Below are 18,598 nucleotides of genomic sequence, written 5' to 3'. Positions count from 1 at the left end.
ACAAATAATCACTCCACAGAGCTCACTTCCTCTTTTGCGACCAATGCGACTTCGCAGGTTGGTGGTCGTTTTCTCTTTCAGGGAACCAGGGTTACATCCATAATCTAATGTTCCCTTTCAATTCAAAGACGACCACCAATAATACTTTTGGGAAAAGTATACCAAAAGTGGGGGAGCGTGAACAGAGACAGCAGGCAAGGGAGACTCGAGACTGCAAAACAACAGTTAGCGGTGCGGTGCGAGCGTGCAACCTCAAGGACCCTTGTGCCTAATGAAGAGGGCCCATGCTGTAGCCACTCCTCTGGTGGAGTGCGCTGCCACCCACCCAGGTGGGGGGAGGGCATCATTAGTATATGCAGTCGAAACTGTGTCCACAATCCAGTGAGACAGCCACTGCTTTGAGAGGGCCTGGCCCAGGGTCCTTACACCATAACAGATGAAGAGCTGGTCAGAGTGACGCAGAGCTCTCATTCTGCCAACATAACATCTCAATGCCCGAACTGAGCAGACAGAGTTTAGTCCAATCCTCCTCCGAAGAAAAAGGAGGGGGATGGAAAGCCGCTAGTTCCACTGACTGGTTTACGTGGAAAGCTGTAACCACCTTAGGGTACGTGACGATGTTTTGCATAGTGGTTAAAGAGTAAGTAGCGGGGTTCCGAACTATGTAGCGTTATACGTCCCCACGTGTTGCTACAACTGTTTGAATAACGTACCTGTAATTTTTCTTTTCATTGTTAACATCCTGACAACTTTTTACACTTCTAACTTTTAAAGTATGCTTGAAAGCTCTTTTCAAAATTGCCGCACTAGTGCACTGGGGGTTTGAGATCTGTCCTCTAAATCACAAAAAAAAAGTGTAAAAAGTTGTCAGGATGTTAACAATGAAAATAAAAATTACAGGTACGTTATTTAAACAATTGTAGCAACACGTGGGGACGTGTAACGCTATATTTTTCAGAACCCTGCTACTTACTGTTAAAGACCCTCGCTTGTGGTGTGCAGGGCCACGTGTTCACGCCCTTTGTTACACTTGCCATTCCATTCAATTCAACAGGCTGAGGTGCCAATTCATTACAAAATCCCAGTCCCCAATTGGTTTGGATTGGCAAGAGTCTGCTGTATAATGAAACCTAAATTACTCGTAACCAAAGGGACCAAACAGGTGTGCATTAATTTAAACTGTATTCTGGGTATTTTGCACATGACTGCAAAGTTACTTTGTCAAAAATACTGGAACATTTATACTGCCTTATATACTTTCTATATACAGTATGTTCCCTAAGTGTGTGCATGTCTTATCATTAAATGCACATGGTTTTCCACATGATCAACTTGCTAATGCTCATCACTCTGCAAAGGAAAGTGGCAGCCACAATATTCTCCAACTCCTCAGACATGACACGTTGCACAGCATTAGTACTGACGCTAATATTATTATCATTCACATACTTATATATTTTAAAGTCAGGACCAGAAACCTGTAGATTTGAATTGTATTTGTATTAATAAGCACCTTCTTCTGGCTTAACAGACTGCTCTAAGAACATTGAATAACTAAATCCTATTTGCACTGTTAGGTTAACAAATAAAAGGGTTAATTAGGGGCTTTTTTTAATATGCACTGGGATACACATATAGATATACTATTCACTGATTTATTCTTCTATTTATTTTTCAGTCAAGACAAACTCCCGAAGGGGAATTCCTGCCTCTGGATCAATGTGAGCTCGACGTCGGCTTTGGGACTGGGGCGGACCAACTGTTTCTCGTCTCCCCCTTAACGATCTGCCATGAAATAAATCCCAAGAGCCCCTTCTTTGATCTATCACAGAGATCTCTGGCGAGCGAGCAGTTTGAGATTGTCGTTATCCTTGAAGGCATTGTCGAGACCACGGGTAAGGCTTGATGCTTCCATGCACTTCTTATTTGGAACAGCCCATTGAAAGGGGCTCAGAAAAGGGCTGCTTCATGCCTGTGTAGTGGTAATAATGTCATTACGCACACAGACAGACGGTGACACTGATCTCCATAGGGGCAGAAGCAAATGCATTAAAAAATCAATTTCCATCATGTTTCAAACAGATATACTCCTGTTTCCTTTGTAGTCTTAAAGTCAAGTGTGGTTACATGATTGTGGGTGTTAAGTTCAAAGATATTAACTGCAGTAGCCATTCTTCTTTTGTGTTAAGGGCAACTCTTTAACAAAGCTATGTGGAGGTGTGTGTATTTACATTGAACTGGGCAGCAACCAAGGGTATGGATGAACAAATAATGTAGTGGTCCTGGGGGGTAGCCCCCACTGAACGACATATACGGCAAGCGCTACCTCCACTATTAGGAGGGTCCCGGTACAGTCTGTGTGCTACGCCTGTGCTATACTTTCGCAGGATTTATAAAATCCCATAAAGTAACCATAATCTCAAACAATAAATAGTCCTGGTTACTCATAAAGCGACTTCTTGCCAAGGTTCACAAACACTTCCTGGTTTGTAGTTGAGCGCAAGGCTTTGCTGGCTGCCTGCCAGCGGGCTAATTCTTTGTCTGACAGATCAAACTGGGCAACGCCTTCACTGAGCCACTTCACAGCACGCATCTCCCAGCGGAGCACGCATTCCTGAATGGTCGGGTGCTCTTCAGGGTCCGCCCCTCAGCCAATCAGGGACTTTGGATCTGCCAAGCTCCCAACCGAGCCTCCCTGCTCAATCGGTTGCTTGGCATTGCTTACGCAGCAACACGCATACGCCGAGAAACCAGTGACAGACCACACGCTATCACAGGGTGTTAACATGTTGTTGTTTTTTTTTTTTTGCTTCTTTTATTATTATTTATTCATTTAGCAGATGCCAAGGCGACTTACAGAGAAAAAGGGAGAATTGACCACAACATTTTGATGAGGAAAACTGAAATAAAAACCATTGTAAATTAATTAGGTGTCAGTTTTTATTTTAATTTAAAACTTCTTTTAAGCCCCCTGTCACAAAGACGGCCGGAGTGGGTGGCGTCAGACCAGAAGCAGGAAATAAACAGACAGAGATGTGTGGTTTGGTGAAGCTGAGCGAATGCTTTCGCTCAGCATTTAATAAACAGAACAGAAAATAAAAGGTTTGAAACAACAAAACACAGCACACGGCACTTGAGGCCAAAATAAATAGACAAACAAAACGGACTAGACAGTGCACAGACAGACGAACAAAACACGGTGAGCAGATTTTAACTATTATTCTTTACACAAATACCTCCGTCTCCAATCCCGTTCTCCACTCACCGAACACCCAACCCCGACTGAATGAAAATGTGCATCTATATATACTGTTGTGCTGGGATTCAATTACTAATTAATTATTCACTTAAATCCCAGCACGTGAATTAATTCTGTGCAACCCCGTGCTCACATATTACATTTAACCAGCACGTGAAGTGATTTGTGCCCTCCTCGTGCCTAAATACAAATCTACCTTTTTAAATCACACGTGAAACACAGACCCGTTTATATCCCGTGTACCAATCTATACACCAACATTAACACACGCATGCAACATACAACACATAATATGCACACAGGGGCGGGGCACATTGCCACATATACCCCCCCCCCCCCCCCCCCGTGCAAAGCACACATGGCCTCAACGGCCACCTCCCCCTTAAAAATCCAGCAGTCCAGGACAAAGTCTCGGGCTGGGAAGGGAGGCTTCAGTGGGCCCATGGCTGGCCATGCTGTCAGCACCCCTGCCGGTAGTGGCACGGCTGACAGCATGCTGGTCCATTCCTGCAGCGAAACTGCTGCTGGGGAAAGTGGTCTCCTGACGTCTCCCCCTGTCTTTGTAGCCGGTAGCTCCCTTTGGTGGGGCTCCGACCACAGTACTGCCGGCAGCGAAGAAGCTGCAGTGGGAGCAGGTCTCCGGACCTCCCCCACGATCTCCGGCAGCGAAACTGCTGCAGTGGGAGCAGGTCTCCGGACCTCCCCCACGATCTCCGGCAGCGAAACTGCTGTTGGGGTTGATGGTCTCCAGACCTCCTCCCCCTTCTTCGTGGCCGACAGCTCCCCTTTCTGGGGCTCCGGCCACCGTACTCCCTGTGGTGGAGGTACGGGAAGCAGAGACAGCTCCTGCTGTTCTGCTTCTGGCGGTGGTGGAGGCAGATGCAGCTCCTGCTCCTCTGCTCCTGGCGGTGGTGGAGGCAGAGGCAGCTCCTGCTCCTCTGCTCCTGGCGGTGGTGGAGGCAGAGGCAGCTCCTGCTCCTCTGCTCCTAGTGGAGGAAGCGGCAGCTCCTGCTGCTCTGCTCTTTGCGGTGGAGGCAGAGGCAGCTCCTGCTCCTCTGCTCCTATTGGAGGAAGCGGTGGAGGTGGCGGAGGCAGAGGCAGCTCCTGCTGCTCTGTTCCTTGCAGTGGAGGCAGAGGCCATGGGGCTGATGCTGGCCACTCAGAGGGAGGCTGTGGCGGTTGGGCTGGTGTGCGCCATGCTCCCTTCAGCAGCATACATAGAGGCTGCTGGGGGACACCAGCATCCTGCCCTTCTCCCCCCCAGAAAAATTCAGGGGGTTGAGCCTGTAACTCCTCCCCTTCTGGCTCTTGGGATGGCAGCGATGGCTCCTCCCCCTTTAGCTCTCGGGATGGCAGCAGCAGGTGAACCAACAGGTATTCTCCCTCTGCTGGCAGCTTGGGTCCTAGGGCTGTGGAAGCCCCAACTTCCCTCTCTTCGGGCTGTGGATGCACTGACTCCTCCCTTTTGGGCTGTGGACGCACCGACTCCTCCCTTTTGGGCTGTGGACGCACCGACTCCTCCCTTTTGGGCTGTGGACGCACCGACTCCTCCCTTTTGGGCTGTGGATGCACCGACTCCCCCCTCTTGGGCTGTGGACGTTCGGGCTCCCCCCACTCAGGCGTAGGACGTTCTGGCTCCTCCCACTCAGGCGTAGGACGTTCGGGCTCCTCCCACTCAGGCGTAGGACGCTCAGGCTCCTCCCGCTTGGGCTGTGGACGCTCAGGCTCCTCCCGCTTGGGCTGTGGACACTCAGGCTCCTCTCGCTCGGGCTGTGGACGCTCAGGCTCCTCCCGCTCAGGCTGTGGACGCTCTGGCTCCTCCCGCTCGGGCTGTGGACGCTCTGGCTCCTCCCGCTTGGGCTGTGGAGGCAAAACCAGCAGGCATTCTTCCTCTGCTGGTGGAGACGGGGACAGCAGGCATTCTTCCTCTGCTGGTGGACCTGCTACCTGGGCTGCTGTTCCACTTATAACTGCCTCCAGGTAGCTGAGGACCAACCCCACACCTTCCTCCCAGGTGCTTACGGTCTGTTCCCTCTCATACGCCTCCCATCGCTCTCTGTCCATAAACCGCAGGAACCGGACGGCTACTGGTATTGACTGGGCCTCCAGCCCAGCATTCTCCAGGATCCAGTCCCGCACTTTGATGGCGTCTTCTGCCATTTTTTTTCCCTCTTTTTTTTTTATCCAAAAATGCGGTTCCTGCTCTGGCCTGAGTCCACGCGTCACAAAGACGGCCGGAGTGGGTGGCGTCAGACCAGAAGCAGGAAATAAACAGACAGAGATGTGTGGTTTGGTGAAGCTGAGCGAATGCTTTCGCTCAGCATTTAATAAACAGAACAGAAAATAAAAGGTTTGAAACAACAAAACACAGCACACGGCACTTGAGGCCAAAATAAATAGACGAACAAAACGGACTAGACAGTGCACAGACAGACGAACAAAACACGGTGAGCAGATTTTAACTATTATTCTTTACACAAATACCTCTGTCTCCAATCCCGTTCTCCACTCACCGAACACCCAACCCCGACTGAATGAAAATGTGCATCTATATATACTGTTGTGCTGGGATTCAATTACTAATTAATTATTCACTTGAATCCCAGCACGTGAATTAATTCTGTGCAACCCCGTGCTCACATATTACATTTAACCAGCACGTGAAGTGATTTGTGCCCTCCTCGTGCCTAAATACAAATCTACCTTTTTAAATCACACGTGAAACACAGACCCGTTTATATCCCGTGTACCAATCTATACACCAACATTAACACACGCACGCAACATACAACACATAATATGCACACAGGGGCGGGGCACATTGCAACACCCCCCCACCCAAACAAAATTCCTAGGCGCTGAGTTTTGTTTCTGCCACTACATGTAAAAGCTGCATCTCTTTGTTGCTCATCAGTTTCTGTCACAACGGGCCAGAAACAGAACAATGTGTCATGTGCTGGCTGCCTACGTTGGTATTAACAGTGTTATGGCAGGTTATTCTAAACTCCTGTAAAAATATTGAATTAACCAAGATTTTTTCACACTTCTGCACAACAGAAACCTTTTGTTTCAACAACAGTGCAGAGATTAAAGAGACAAACATTCATTATCACTTTAAAGGGAACATTTCACACCACTTCATTTCAATTTTCCATTGAATAAAAATCCTGTAACATCAATTCAAAGTGTCTTTTGAAGAGGTTAATCAAGTTGACAAGTAAACATTCTAACTGAATATTCTATTAGTTGTTAATTCTATCAATTCATGGTCGCATGGTGTGCAGGGTTAGTCATACAGTCAGGGGAGTGCATGTTCTTTGCTGGGGATTCCACAGAGAGCATCCCATTGATTTTGGCACCCCTGCTGGCTAGGCCCCTGGTAATCTCAAGCGAACACCTGCAGGGCTGGCCTTCGTTCTTCAGAGGCCGGTAGCTTGTCAACAACCACTGCTATTCTCCTGTGTTTAAAGAGGCAATTGGCTTGGTTGTGAGATTAGAGGACACCCACTGACCTTCAATTCTTGTGATCTGTGGTGGGGAACTGGTGCGGTGAGGGAGCATAATTGTACATTCTTAATTGAGCAGAAAATCAAGGGTTAAAATAATAGGGCACTCTAAATTATCATATAAATAAATAAATATGACTGTGCTGTTGTAATATATGTTTTTCATATTAAAAATACACTCATGATATTCAAAAGCAACAGCCTGTCACTTTTCTCAAGCTTTCATTTTTTTAAATGTGTAAATAGCGTTTGAAGTATGAAAATAAATAAATCTTTCATCACGTCAGCGATCTGCATTAAAGCTCTTGAAAGTCACTTTGAATACCATAAAGTACAAACCAATGCATAATTTGTTCTGTTTATAACTCTGATTTAATATTAATACTACATTTGGCACATACCATGGTAAGTGTGGTGGATAAATATTTTATCAGATACTTTTAAATACAGATTCATGAGTCACAGCCAATCAAAATACACGGTGCTTCCAGGGCAAATCTTAGGCAGCATCTGTCATGACAGCCAAACATGTTAGTGCTTTTGTCACTGTTAACACCACAGACAGAAAAAAAAAATATGGCAGCAGTGCCCATAGTAAGTTTTACCAGCTAACCCTTGACGTTTTGCAACCCAGCATTTCAGGATGTACTGTGATTCTATTGTGTCACTTGAGATACCACCCCAGATAGATTCAATAAGCTAGAACTTCTGTCTTTTCATCTTGATCTAGATTCAGCAGAGTAGAAAGCGCTGAGATAGTACGTCAGCTAAGTTGAAATCACTTCGTATTGGACTTGGACCTCCTGATTAGGAAGCTGACACACTGTCTGCTGTGCAAAAGAGAGGCTCCTCTAGCAGAGTGGGCTGACATATCTATGTACTGTAATTACTATTCATCTCACTTAGCTACTAATGACTGACATGCTTTGTACCCAGTACCCTGGTTTAACCCTGAAGACACTTCTAAGTTAAAATGACCTAAGAAAAGACATAGAGACATCCTTAAAGTAAGGAAAGCACTCCGACACCTTTCTTTAACCTAGTGCAGTACCAGACATGAGGCAGGATTTTCAAAAGGTCGTATATGATTTTGGCATTTTCAAGTGTTCGTTATGCCTATTTCGTTATGAAATAATTGTGTTAATGTGATTTCCGAAATTGATTTCCGAAATAATGTATTTCTTGCGACTATTCCTTTGGAGTTAATTTGCACTTGGAAAAGGAGGGTTTTAATTAACGAAAGAGTATATAACTCACCTTGAAACAGAAATTGAACAGACCGCGACTGTGACGCTGACGATATAGACAGAGAGTGCACAGGACCTGAGTTAATTTATTACAGACTACCTAGATAATGCAATATTTGTAGTTTTGAAGATATTTTTTAGCTTTTTCTATACTGGTTATGAATGAGATTTAGTCACTTGTTTTAACCATTTGTTTAAACATATTTGTAATGTTGTCAGACTCCCCCTACACTTTATGTACAATGTACAAATTCACCTTCACACGTTTGTATGAATATAAAATGTTCTTATAATACTGTAAGTGGTCGGTGGCTACTTCTAATCATGTGGAGTATATTTATCATGGAGGCAAAGAAAATGCATGATTAGAGGAGTTCACCAAACAAATAATTATAAACAAATTGTGTATTGTGTTAGGTAGCTCTATCGCAATTTTAAAAGCTTAATATATATATATATATATATATATACACACATATATATATACACACACACACACACACACACATTATATATATATATATATATATATATATATATATATATATATATATATATATATATATAATGAAGTGCTACATACATGGTATACATGTATAATAACGAACAACTACAAACACCCCCCCATCCAAAAAAAAAAGGTATTTATATGTGAAGTGTTGTAAATAAATGTACATTCTGCTTGACAACATTTTAAAAGTTTACAAATTATACACAAAATAAATATTCCCAGTATTTTTCATTTCCATTTGGCTGCTGCTTGCAGGTGAGAGCGCCGTCTCGCTGTACTCTAGTAGTTTCCATAACGGCAAATTCTGCTTCCATTCATTTTTCTTGATCTTGTTAACATGCATTTTGATTAATGAGTTCCCCTTATCTAGTCATTGAGACAGGAAGTGATGTACGTGATCTGTTTTTTAAAGAAATGCGTTCATTAATGACCTCATCGACTCAATTTCAAAGCATAACATATTCATTTCATTAACAAATTTAGTTTGAAAAGCACTTGCTACTAAAGCTGTCATTACTATACCGCAAGTTTGATACAATAACACTGGTTTTATGAAAATACTTACTATGTTTACTATAATACATTAACGGCCTGATTTACAGAATGTGTTGTTGGTGTTCGTACCATTTTGTACCATATTAGTGCTTATACCCTTCTTTAGCAAAGGATTCAACCCACAAAGGTCAGTCTGTGCATTTCAATTTATGCTATTGACACGTTTTCTTAATAGCGCTCCATGAATGCATTCTGGGTGTTCCCTTGGTAATTATATAATCTGTGCAATCCATGAAGGTGTAAGACCTCAATGGAGTGTTATTAAAACCAGAAGAAGTCAGCTTTTAAAAAATGAGGTATTAACCCCATTCTTAGACACGGGAGTAGTAGCAAGAAATCTGCCATTCTTTGGTTACGTAGCATGCATCAAACAGCAAGAATTAGGGTTTTTTGATGTACATTTTCCGCAGCATATAGGAAAAAAAACAAACATTTAATTTCAGTAAATGATTAGTCACTCACAGAAAATCATACACAGCATGTAATAATACATTTCACATTACTATTGCTTGAAAGTAACAGAAATACAACTCTAAAGAAAAAAAAGGTATATGTAACTCATATAATAAACCTATAAGAGCCATTTTAAGTTAAAGCAAAGCTTTTTAAATTCAAGCTATATTATCTCAATGTGCCTATAACCTGCTGTACTGAAGGTAGCATGTGGCAATTTATTTGAAGGAGATAATAGGGTGGGAGTCCCACTATCATGTTAAAAAGGGTGGTATTAACCCAAACGAATTGGCTGATCAAACGGTCTAGAAAAATTGCCATTAGGATGTTTGTGAATTACAGCGGAAGCAAGGAGTAAAGTTTGGAGGAGTAATAAAACACACTTCCAGTCTTAAAACGTGAATCTGGCCCTAAATGTCATACCTGTAGTGCTTAAATAGTTGTTCTTCAAGGCCAATTCTTAATAGCAACACAGTTAGGATAATATCCCCTCCTTGTATTCCCACAGGAATGACGTGCCAAGCCAGGACCTCGTACACAGAAGATGAAGTCCTCTGGGGTCACCGATTCCTACCGGTCATGTCGCTGGAGGAGGGATTTTTTCGAGTGGACTACTCCCAGTTTCACATCACCTTTGAGGTCCCCAGTCCTCCCTACAGTGTAAAGGAACAAGAGGAGAAGATGGCCCTCCCTTCACCATTGACCACCCCTTCCCTTGGAAACTGCAAGAACCGGAGGGATCGGTTGTTCTCTGTAGATTGCATTGACACCATCGAGGAACAGGCCAACAAACTGCCCAGCAAGCTCCAGCGAATGAGCTCAGGGAAGGAGGATCTTCAGAAAAAGGTCCTTAGGATGAGCCCCCACAACTCCGAGAAGACCTGCAGCACAGGAGACCTTCCTCTGAAACTGCAGAGGATAAGCTCTGTTCCGAATCACAGAGATGTGGAGGAAAGACTCCATCTTAAGGCGCTCAAAGGTAATTCAGAGCCCATGACTCAGTCAACAGGAGACCTGCAACAGAAAATCCAGATCATTCAAAGCGTTGGGTCAAGACCAGAAGACAACTTGCCCCCCAAGCTTCGGAAAATGAATTCAGATCGTCTGACCTAAGCAAGGGCACAGTATTAGTAATTGATAGACTGCATACTAGACTCGCAGCCTTACAGCTATAGAAATATTTTCTGGAAACTGTGATTTATCTATGTAGTTGCTTAGCGAAATTCAAGGACCACGGTGGTAGGGGTTGTGATATGAGACAAGGGGGAGCCTGTGTAAAACTCTTTCAGCACTGTTGAACAACTTCTCCATTTACTCCTTAATGTGCATGCTGGAGATATAGACGTGTTCATCTATGGGGAAACCTTTAGGCAATCACACCCAATTGAAAGGATAAGGGACCTTGCAGTAGAGTTTTAATGGGTTTTCATTTTGTGTAACTTATTTAGAAATAAAGGCAGGTCTGCTGAGGCTTTCAGTTCTGTTTTAGTGATAGTGACAAGGCAAGTTTAACACACTTACTTTGGTGGCTGTTGTGCAGCCTGTTAAGAACACTCCAAAAAATGGATACTGAAAACACACCCAAAAAGTCTGAGTTTTACAACATGTTTTTCAAAGCATGACAGTGGCATTGCACATCATAGCCAGTAATTGCGTACAACTTTTGTAAACCTATGTGTGGTAGACATTTTGTGCTTGATTTATACACCTAATTCTTCAACCTTTTACCAACTCTGTTCATCAAAGGCCAATGTCACACATTAACAAATAGGGGCTTTGCTACTATTATTATTATTATTATTTTAAATTTATTAAATGTTATGAAAAAGTGCCATATTTCTGAGTGTTCCAGGTGATGACAAGAACGTCACAGCCTGCAGATGTACCGTCATATCATTACTTCAAGTTACAATCTTGGAATTCTAACTGCAGCTGGGTGTTCTAATACAAAAAACAAACACAGTAATCATTTTAAACCATTTTTAGGTTAACAACTAGAATACGCACCTTATCAAGCAATACCTGCTAGATAAAGTATCTTGACTTTGGTTATACTGTCACAGTGGCCAATTATCTTAAAAGATATGCCGCCTTCTGATACTAGGCTTAAAAAGCAGTTAAAGAAGCAAAATTCACTCCCAGTTGCAAGTCCTAGACAATCTTTAAGTGCAAGTATTTCAAATTTCTTCTCAAGATATTACTAAGAAAATTAAGATGGTCAAATCATAATATGGAGACCCATTCCTATCTGAAAAAAAACAATTTTTTCGACTTATGACAAGTGCTGTTTGATATTTATCAGCCTCGACAGTTATTATCTGAGCACAGATGAGTTCGTAAAAAGGGTCAGCTAATCACATATTCAATATTGATGGAAGTATTAACAGAAAAAAATCAACCAGCAGCATGCCCTTTTAGTCAATCACTAGTCTGTGCAAGCAAGACTGCTTATATTAGTATTAAAAAGAGTACGTCCCTTGGAAGTAATTCCTGCAATTATAATTAATAACTGTATTTGGACAACTTCGGAGCTATATTGCATCTCTAACGCTGTGATCACTATTAATGCATGGTTTAGTTTTACATTTGACACTTGTTTTATTATAGGATAACTATCAGTGAGTATTGTAGAAACATTGCCTACAGTGTAGCTGTTGGTTGCAATGACTTATGTGACCCACAATTGTATTTTTATAAAAGGCACAAGAACAGATGTTAGATGTTCTAAACCTACAGGCAATCATCAAGTGAAAAGGTTTGAGACCACACTGTATGGATGCCCAGCCATTTGTGAACACTGTATTAAACTTCTAAAACACATTTTGTGTGTCAAACTCATTGCACATGCCCATCCACAAATGGCTGAGCTTGTAGGATCAGTGGACAAATGCACCACCACTTTCAGAAAACATGCATGGAATAGATGACTCCCATTCTCATTTCACACATAACAACCGGTTTGACAGTATAACATTTTCGACCATTGAAACTCAAATTAACAGGTATAGAGGATATTCCATTAAGGTTCATGGAATACTGTATTTATTCCACAAATGAGGATTGTCTACAGTCACAAGTAAAAATAAAACAAAAAAACATAGCACTTCTTGTAAACTTGGTTGCTTTTCTGCAAGGAGAATCCACCCCTAACCAACACGTTATCAGCAAGCGCATAAAGGCTCTGTGGTGTTATTCTCCCATGTCGGTACTTTTGTTTTGGTCTCCACCTCCTCCGCAGGTAGCCGTCGAGCACCCATGGACGAGGTGTCTCCGGCCAAATTTATCTTTCATGGGCCATGAGCACCCATCACAGTGCATTAAATCTTCTGTAATTGCAATCATTCATTCACTGCAGATTCTCCAAGCTGAAATGAACAATCATGGAGCATTGTATTTATGTAACAAGTACAATATATGAAAAATAAAATATATTTAAAATTGTATTAAACAGCTTATTTCATAGAATTTCTTTCTTTAGATCAAGCTCTGCATCTGCTTAGAAGTGCAACGTAATTTGGAAGAGTGAGATTTTCCCACTCAGGAACGTTGAATTCAAATATGAAAAATATGAAATGGTATTTAATTGTCAGTATCAGATTTTCTTCAGACCATCATCATGCCCATTTGTAGTACATGTTCTGTGACCATGATCACCAATAGACTGTCCACCTGTTTAACCTTGACTATCCGTTGACAGCCATTAATTATAGTTGACCCATGGAATACAATTCTATTAGTAGACCAGCTAGAACCAGTTCAGGATTTACTATGGAAGAAGCTTACTCTTAACATACACCTCTGTGATCTTTTGGTCAGACTAAAAGCATTAAAAACACATTTCAAGTGACCAAAAACATACAGTGCATGAAATGCTTGGTCTGGTCAAAGGAAATGTGTTTTTTTCACACTTCACAGTAAACCTGGACTAGAGTGTTGGAAGGGAAAATAAATCCTATGACTCCCTGAAGTCCCCTGAAGTGTGATGCTTTTTTTAAGCAGTAATTTGAAACAAACATCGCAAACATCGCATTCACAGTTCACAAAATGGTTTTCTTCACTGTTAGTGCTTTGGAGATCGATGTGAAATTGGTGACATTTAGAAAACAAAAGAAACCATGAAAATGATAAAACACTAAGCATCGCACAATGTGAAGAAAACTTCAAAATGTAATTTCTTCTTGCAGGATGCTAGGGTGTTCAATTATATAAAAAGTTCAAATGAAATCAATCGAAGGCATTCAAGAGCAAAGCTAGAATGTTTCACACCTAAAACAAAGGGGCTTCTGTTTCAAGCTGTTGCCTATTACTTGCACGGTAGACTGAGCTTTTGAATAAAGTGCAGCTCGGCATGTTGTCAAGGTGATAAAGGCAGCAGGTTGATCATTGGCCAGTGTGACATTGAGATTAACAGTAAAACATCAAACATCAGGGGAACATAAAAGGCAGTATACCTCCAGCCATATATCTCCAGCCCTTTATCACACACACACACTAACAAGCAAAATGAAGAGCGGCATAAAGAAAATATGTATCTGCATATAATGTTTTTTTTTTTTTAAATCTACAGAATACAAAATTATAATTCGTTTTCTAAAAGTCTATAAATACAGAAATGTGTGTTTTCATAGGGTATTTAATAAACCCTACCAAGAATCTGCATATCTTATTATATGTGAGCCAGCAAATGAACACACAAAGTACAAGGTAGAATTTAATCCAGTTATTTTGATATATGAGATTAGATATCTTGATTATAAATGTCTAGTTCACTGAAATGCACAACTTGCTCTGCTTGTAAAACACAGGGATTCCCTACAGAAGCAAATGTGCTGTCCTAGACTGTTTCCACTTGATTAAAACCCCATTGAGCATGCTTAGGATGAATTAGGACAGTGGCCAGACAGCCATTTAACATAACACATACATTTTACCAACCATCGATTAGTTCTGCGATGTGTGAATTACAAAGTGGATATACTTGATACTGTTGGTTTAATGATTTTACATAGCGTAATTTGAAGATCCTACACAAATGGTATAGCTGTAAAATTGGTATATATTTATATTTAAAGTATACAGTAGTAGTGTAATTCTATAATGTTATATAAATCAGGGCTGTTTGATGGATATAGAAGTGGGGTATCCCCTTCATGGCTCTTAATGGGTTTGAAAAGGCTACTACGGCAATCGATAGTCTTTGGTAGACATGAGTACAATCAAATGCAAATAAACTGATGTTGTGTTTAAACATGAAACATCTTAAATGAGCTGAAACACACTGAAGTATTTTGCAGTCTGGTTATGGCTCTTTAAAATGTTATTTAATGTTATAGTGTTGTTATATATATATATATATATATATATATATATATACAGTGGAACTTCGTTTATCCACGTGCTTGAGGTCCACGGATGTGTGAAATCCGCAGATAAGTGAGGTGTCATTGTGTGTGATTAGAATGCAGAAACTAATATTTACTGGAGATGTATGCAATACAACATGGGTTCTTAAACTATGGGTCGCGGCCATAGCAAAGACAATCATTGAGTTGTGGATTTCCTATCTGCAGCAAGAAAACTTAATGCTAAAAAAGCCAGAGGCCAGAGCATGAAACTGAGCCCAGTATAGACATGCTGGCAGTACATTTCCAAGAACCTCGCTGCTCCCATTGAGACCTGTTATTACTCTCTTTGATTTGAATTTTTACTTAATTTCTATTATAGGAAAAATAAAAATAAATAAATAAATATGAACTGGATCCCGAGAAGGCAGTACTGTTTTGGGTCCTAACATAGAAACATTTAAGAACCCATGCAATACAATATATTACAAAGACAGAATAATGTTTTAAAATTAGTTTACTTTGACTGTGTTACTACTAGCAAAATCAAAAAGTGATACACCTCCAACCCTCCTAGCTTTTGTTACCAAATAATAATAATTATAATAATAATAATACAAAATAAATATAAATACTACAAAGCTACAAGATCATAAGACATTTTATAATGGGAATAAGCTATATGGCCTATCAGAGCTCACAATTTTCCTATAAACTAAGTTGTGTATGTCTAGCAGCTAGAAATATCACAAATATCACAAGGTATTCACAAGGTATTTGCATAATATTAAATGGTAGATAAGTGTTGCTAGTTTTCTGGGATTTCAAACTGAAAATACAATTCTGTTTTTTTTTTTTTTTTACTTTAAAACTAAATAAACAAGTCTGCTGTGTAATTTTAACTTTTCTTACATTTCAACAAAATACGTACCAATAGAAGTATTGTTTTTTTTTGTAACAGCTTTTTAAAACAATTCACTGCTGCAAGTCGTTCTTTTGAACCTTGATAAAGTGCACCATAATCTTTTGTTTCAGTGAGGCAAAACATGTTTGCTGAGATTCACAGAGTAACTGCCTCAGGAGAACTAATTTTACAGAATCAGCATCCTTCTACTGCTCATACCAAGAAATTAATCCACCCATCTGTAGCACTGCTGTCTTTGCGTCGATTGCGCAGGTTTTAGACTGACGCATGTGTCGTTACGTGTGTATGTGCGCTCAGCGGGTGGTAAGTCTACATTGGCAATAATGTACTGTATTTCTGAGATAAAACTCGACAGGGAACCACGGCTAATTGAAATCACGGATAAAAGAGGTTCTACTGTATATACAGTAGACTCCACGTATAAGAACACCTCCTGGGGCTCCTGAGTGGCGCATCCAGTAAAGGCGCTCCATGTGGAGTGCAGGATGCGCTCTATAGTCTGGACGTTGCGAGTTCGAGTCCAGGCTATTCCTTTGCCGGGAATTCCTCAATTGGCCGAGCGCCACCCGGGGGGAGGGAGGGTTAGGTCGGCCAGGGTGTCCTCGGCTCACCGCGCACCAGCGACCCCTGTAGTCTGGCCGGGCGCCTGTGGGCTTGCCTGTAAGCTGCCCGAGAGCTGCGTTGTCCTCCGACGCTGTAGCTCTTGGGTGGCTGCACGGTGAGTCCGCAGTGTGAAAAAAAGCGGTCGGCTGACGGCACACGCTTCGGAGGACAGCATGTGTTCGTCTTCGCCCTCCCGAGTCAGCGCAGGGGTGGTAGCGGTGAGCTGAGCCTAAAAAGAATTGGCCATTTCCAAATTGGGGAGAAAATAATAAAAATAATTGGCAACGACTAAAATTAAAAAAAAAAAAAGAACACCACCTTCTAAGAGAGCACTTTGCCTAAGGTCTGTTTCACCCTTGTGGTGAAACAGATTTATCCCATTGTAAATGCTCCAGATAAAGGAACAGGAACTTCACTTAAAATAATACTTCTTTCACCATGGGTACAGTAATATTTTGTAAAAATAACGACTTTGCGAGAGTATCTTGAGGGACACTAATTGGTTTATTAAATCTTTCCAGAACCGCTGTCATATCATTGAATTGTTTTGTATTCTGATTTCCATGAGTGCATCTCATCACTACAAAGAAGAAAATCTAAACAAACGAAAAAATGCGCCGCTGTTTCTCTTGCTACACAAAGTTGGAAAGTGTTTGAGCTCTTGAAAAAAAAACTGAATCAGACACAAGTAGCCAAGCAATTTGGTGTTTCCCATTCTGGTGAGTTGCTTCACCATTCTGTTAAATAATGTGCATGCCTTGTATATTGCTGCTGCATTTCATAACGTGTGTAGGGGTGCTATGTTAATTTAGTTTGAGAGTTTATTAACATTAAGTTAACCCTAAGCAATGGCCATTATTTTTGCCTCTGCCATTGTGATAGAGTGAAACACACCTGCCAGCTAATTTCACAGTACATTGCGATTTAAGCTTTTTGACCGTGTTGTTTTGCTTTAGTTTCATTAACGTTAGTTTGTCTACTACTTTATTATTATAGTGTATTAAGATACACTTGCCTATTGTTTTGCTTTTACTTATTCAGTTCATTTCATATGTTGATGCACGTGCGTCATGACAAGTAATACATATGTATGTATGTATGTATTTATTTATTGATTCATATTGTGTCTGGTGGCTAACTGTCTTAGAGAACATTTCAGCTATAAGAACACTTTGCTTGCTTCCCAAGGGGTGTTCTCTTAGCCAGAGACTACTGTGTGTGTATAGTGAAATATTCCACTCGTTTCAAGTTCTTTTGCACCCTTTAAAATCAGACCCAGACACAGAACGGTACTTTTTAAAGCACTTTTGTGTAGTTTTATTATTTAACTCCCACATGGTGTACTAAATTATACTAAGTTTCTAAGTAGATCTGACGGCTATGTCATTTACCGATTAAAAAAAACTCTGTTGCACAAAGAAAAAGGTTTCACACAGACTGCCCTGAACAAACATTTTCATTATTACCTATAACATGCCACTGCAATCCGCTGATATATATGATATTTCTTTTAATATAAACAGGATTGACGGGTGTATTACTTTTGCTGGTCAGTATATTTATATGCAAACACACTGTATTTGTGACATGTTTGGCAGATTTAGATAAGAACTATATTTAGAATGCATGTAAAATTGCTTACTGGCTGCATTTTCCGTACATCCTCCATGCAGATATGCATATTAAGGATGGTTACATTTTTATTTTTAGTTCAAATGTACAGTATATAGTTAATCTCCTCACATTGCACAGATCTTCTCACCATTATGTAGATATGAGGTATGGGTGCATGATTTCATTGTAATAGTTTCCAGATTTCTGTATTTATTTCTTCTTTATTAACACTATAGAATCAATCTGATGCACTCTATAAAGGGCAGCCCACTTTAATAATACAGTTGTCCATTTATAATTGTATCTTTCTGCTCAGTATCATTTGTTAATTTTTTGAAAACAATAATAAAATCTATTTCAAAGTATGTTTCCATTTCAGTTTATGATTATGCAACAAAATTTTGAAAAAAGACAGATTTGTTCAATATTATACGTACAAACACAAAGACAGACATGCAACTAAGTCTACACTTTCACAAGTGTACATCCTTGTGAAGATCACATGAAGAAAGGACAGTAGTATCAAAGCCAATTTTTATTTTTTCAAAACTCGGGAAGTTCATTTTGAGTAAGAATAAGCACC

The 18,598-nt window shown here is 40.8% G+C and overlaps 1 protein-coding gene across 1 annotated transcript in view; it reads left to right on the top strand.

Moving 5' to 3' along the window:
- Positions 1 to 18,380, top strand: part of kcnj19a (potassium inwardly rectifying channel subfamily J member 19a) — a 47,103-nt gene extending 28,723 nt beyond the window's left edge. Inside the window, exons 2-3 of the mRNA XM_034057164.3 lie at positions 1,679 to 1,895; positions 10,040 to 18,380. Of these exons, the coding sequence (XP_033913055.1) occupies positions 1,679 to 1,895; positions 10,040 to 10,644 (822 nt within the window). The 3' untranslated portion in view covers positions 10,645 to 18,380. The remainder of the gene's footprint in view (positions 1 to 1,678; positions 1,896 to 10,039) is intronic.
- Positions 18,381 to 18,598: the final 218 nt, after the last annotated feature.

Source organism: Acipenser ruthenus, chromosome 28 (assembly GCF_902713425.1).
Source record: "Acipenser ruthenus chromosome 28, fAciRut3.2 maternal haplotype, whole genome shotgun sequence".
In the NCBI taxonomy this organism is placed as follows: domain Eukaryota; kingdom Metazoa; phylum Chordata; class Actinopteri; order Acipenseriformes; family Acipenseridae; genus Acipenser; species Acipenser ruthenus.
This window is presented reverse-complemented; position numbering and strand designations above follow the sequence as displayed.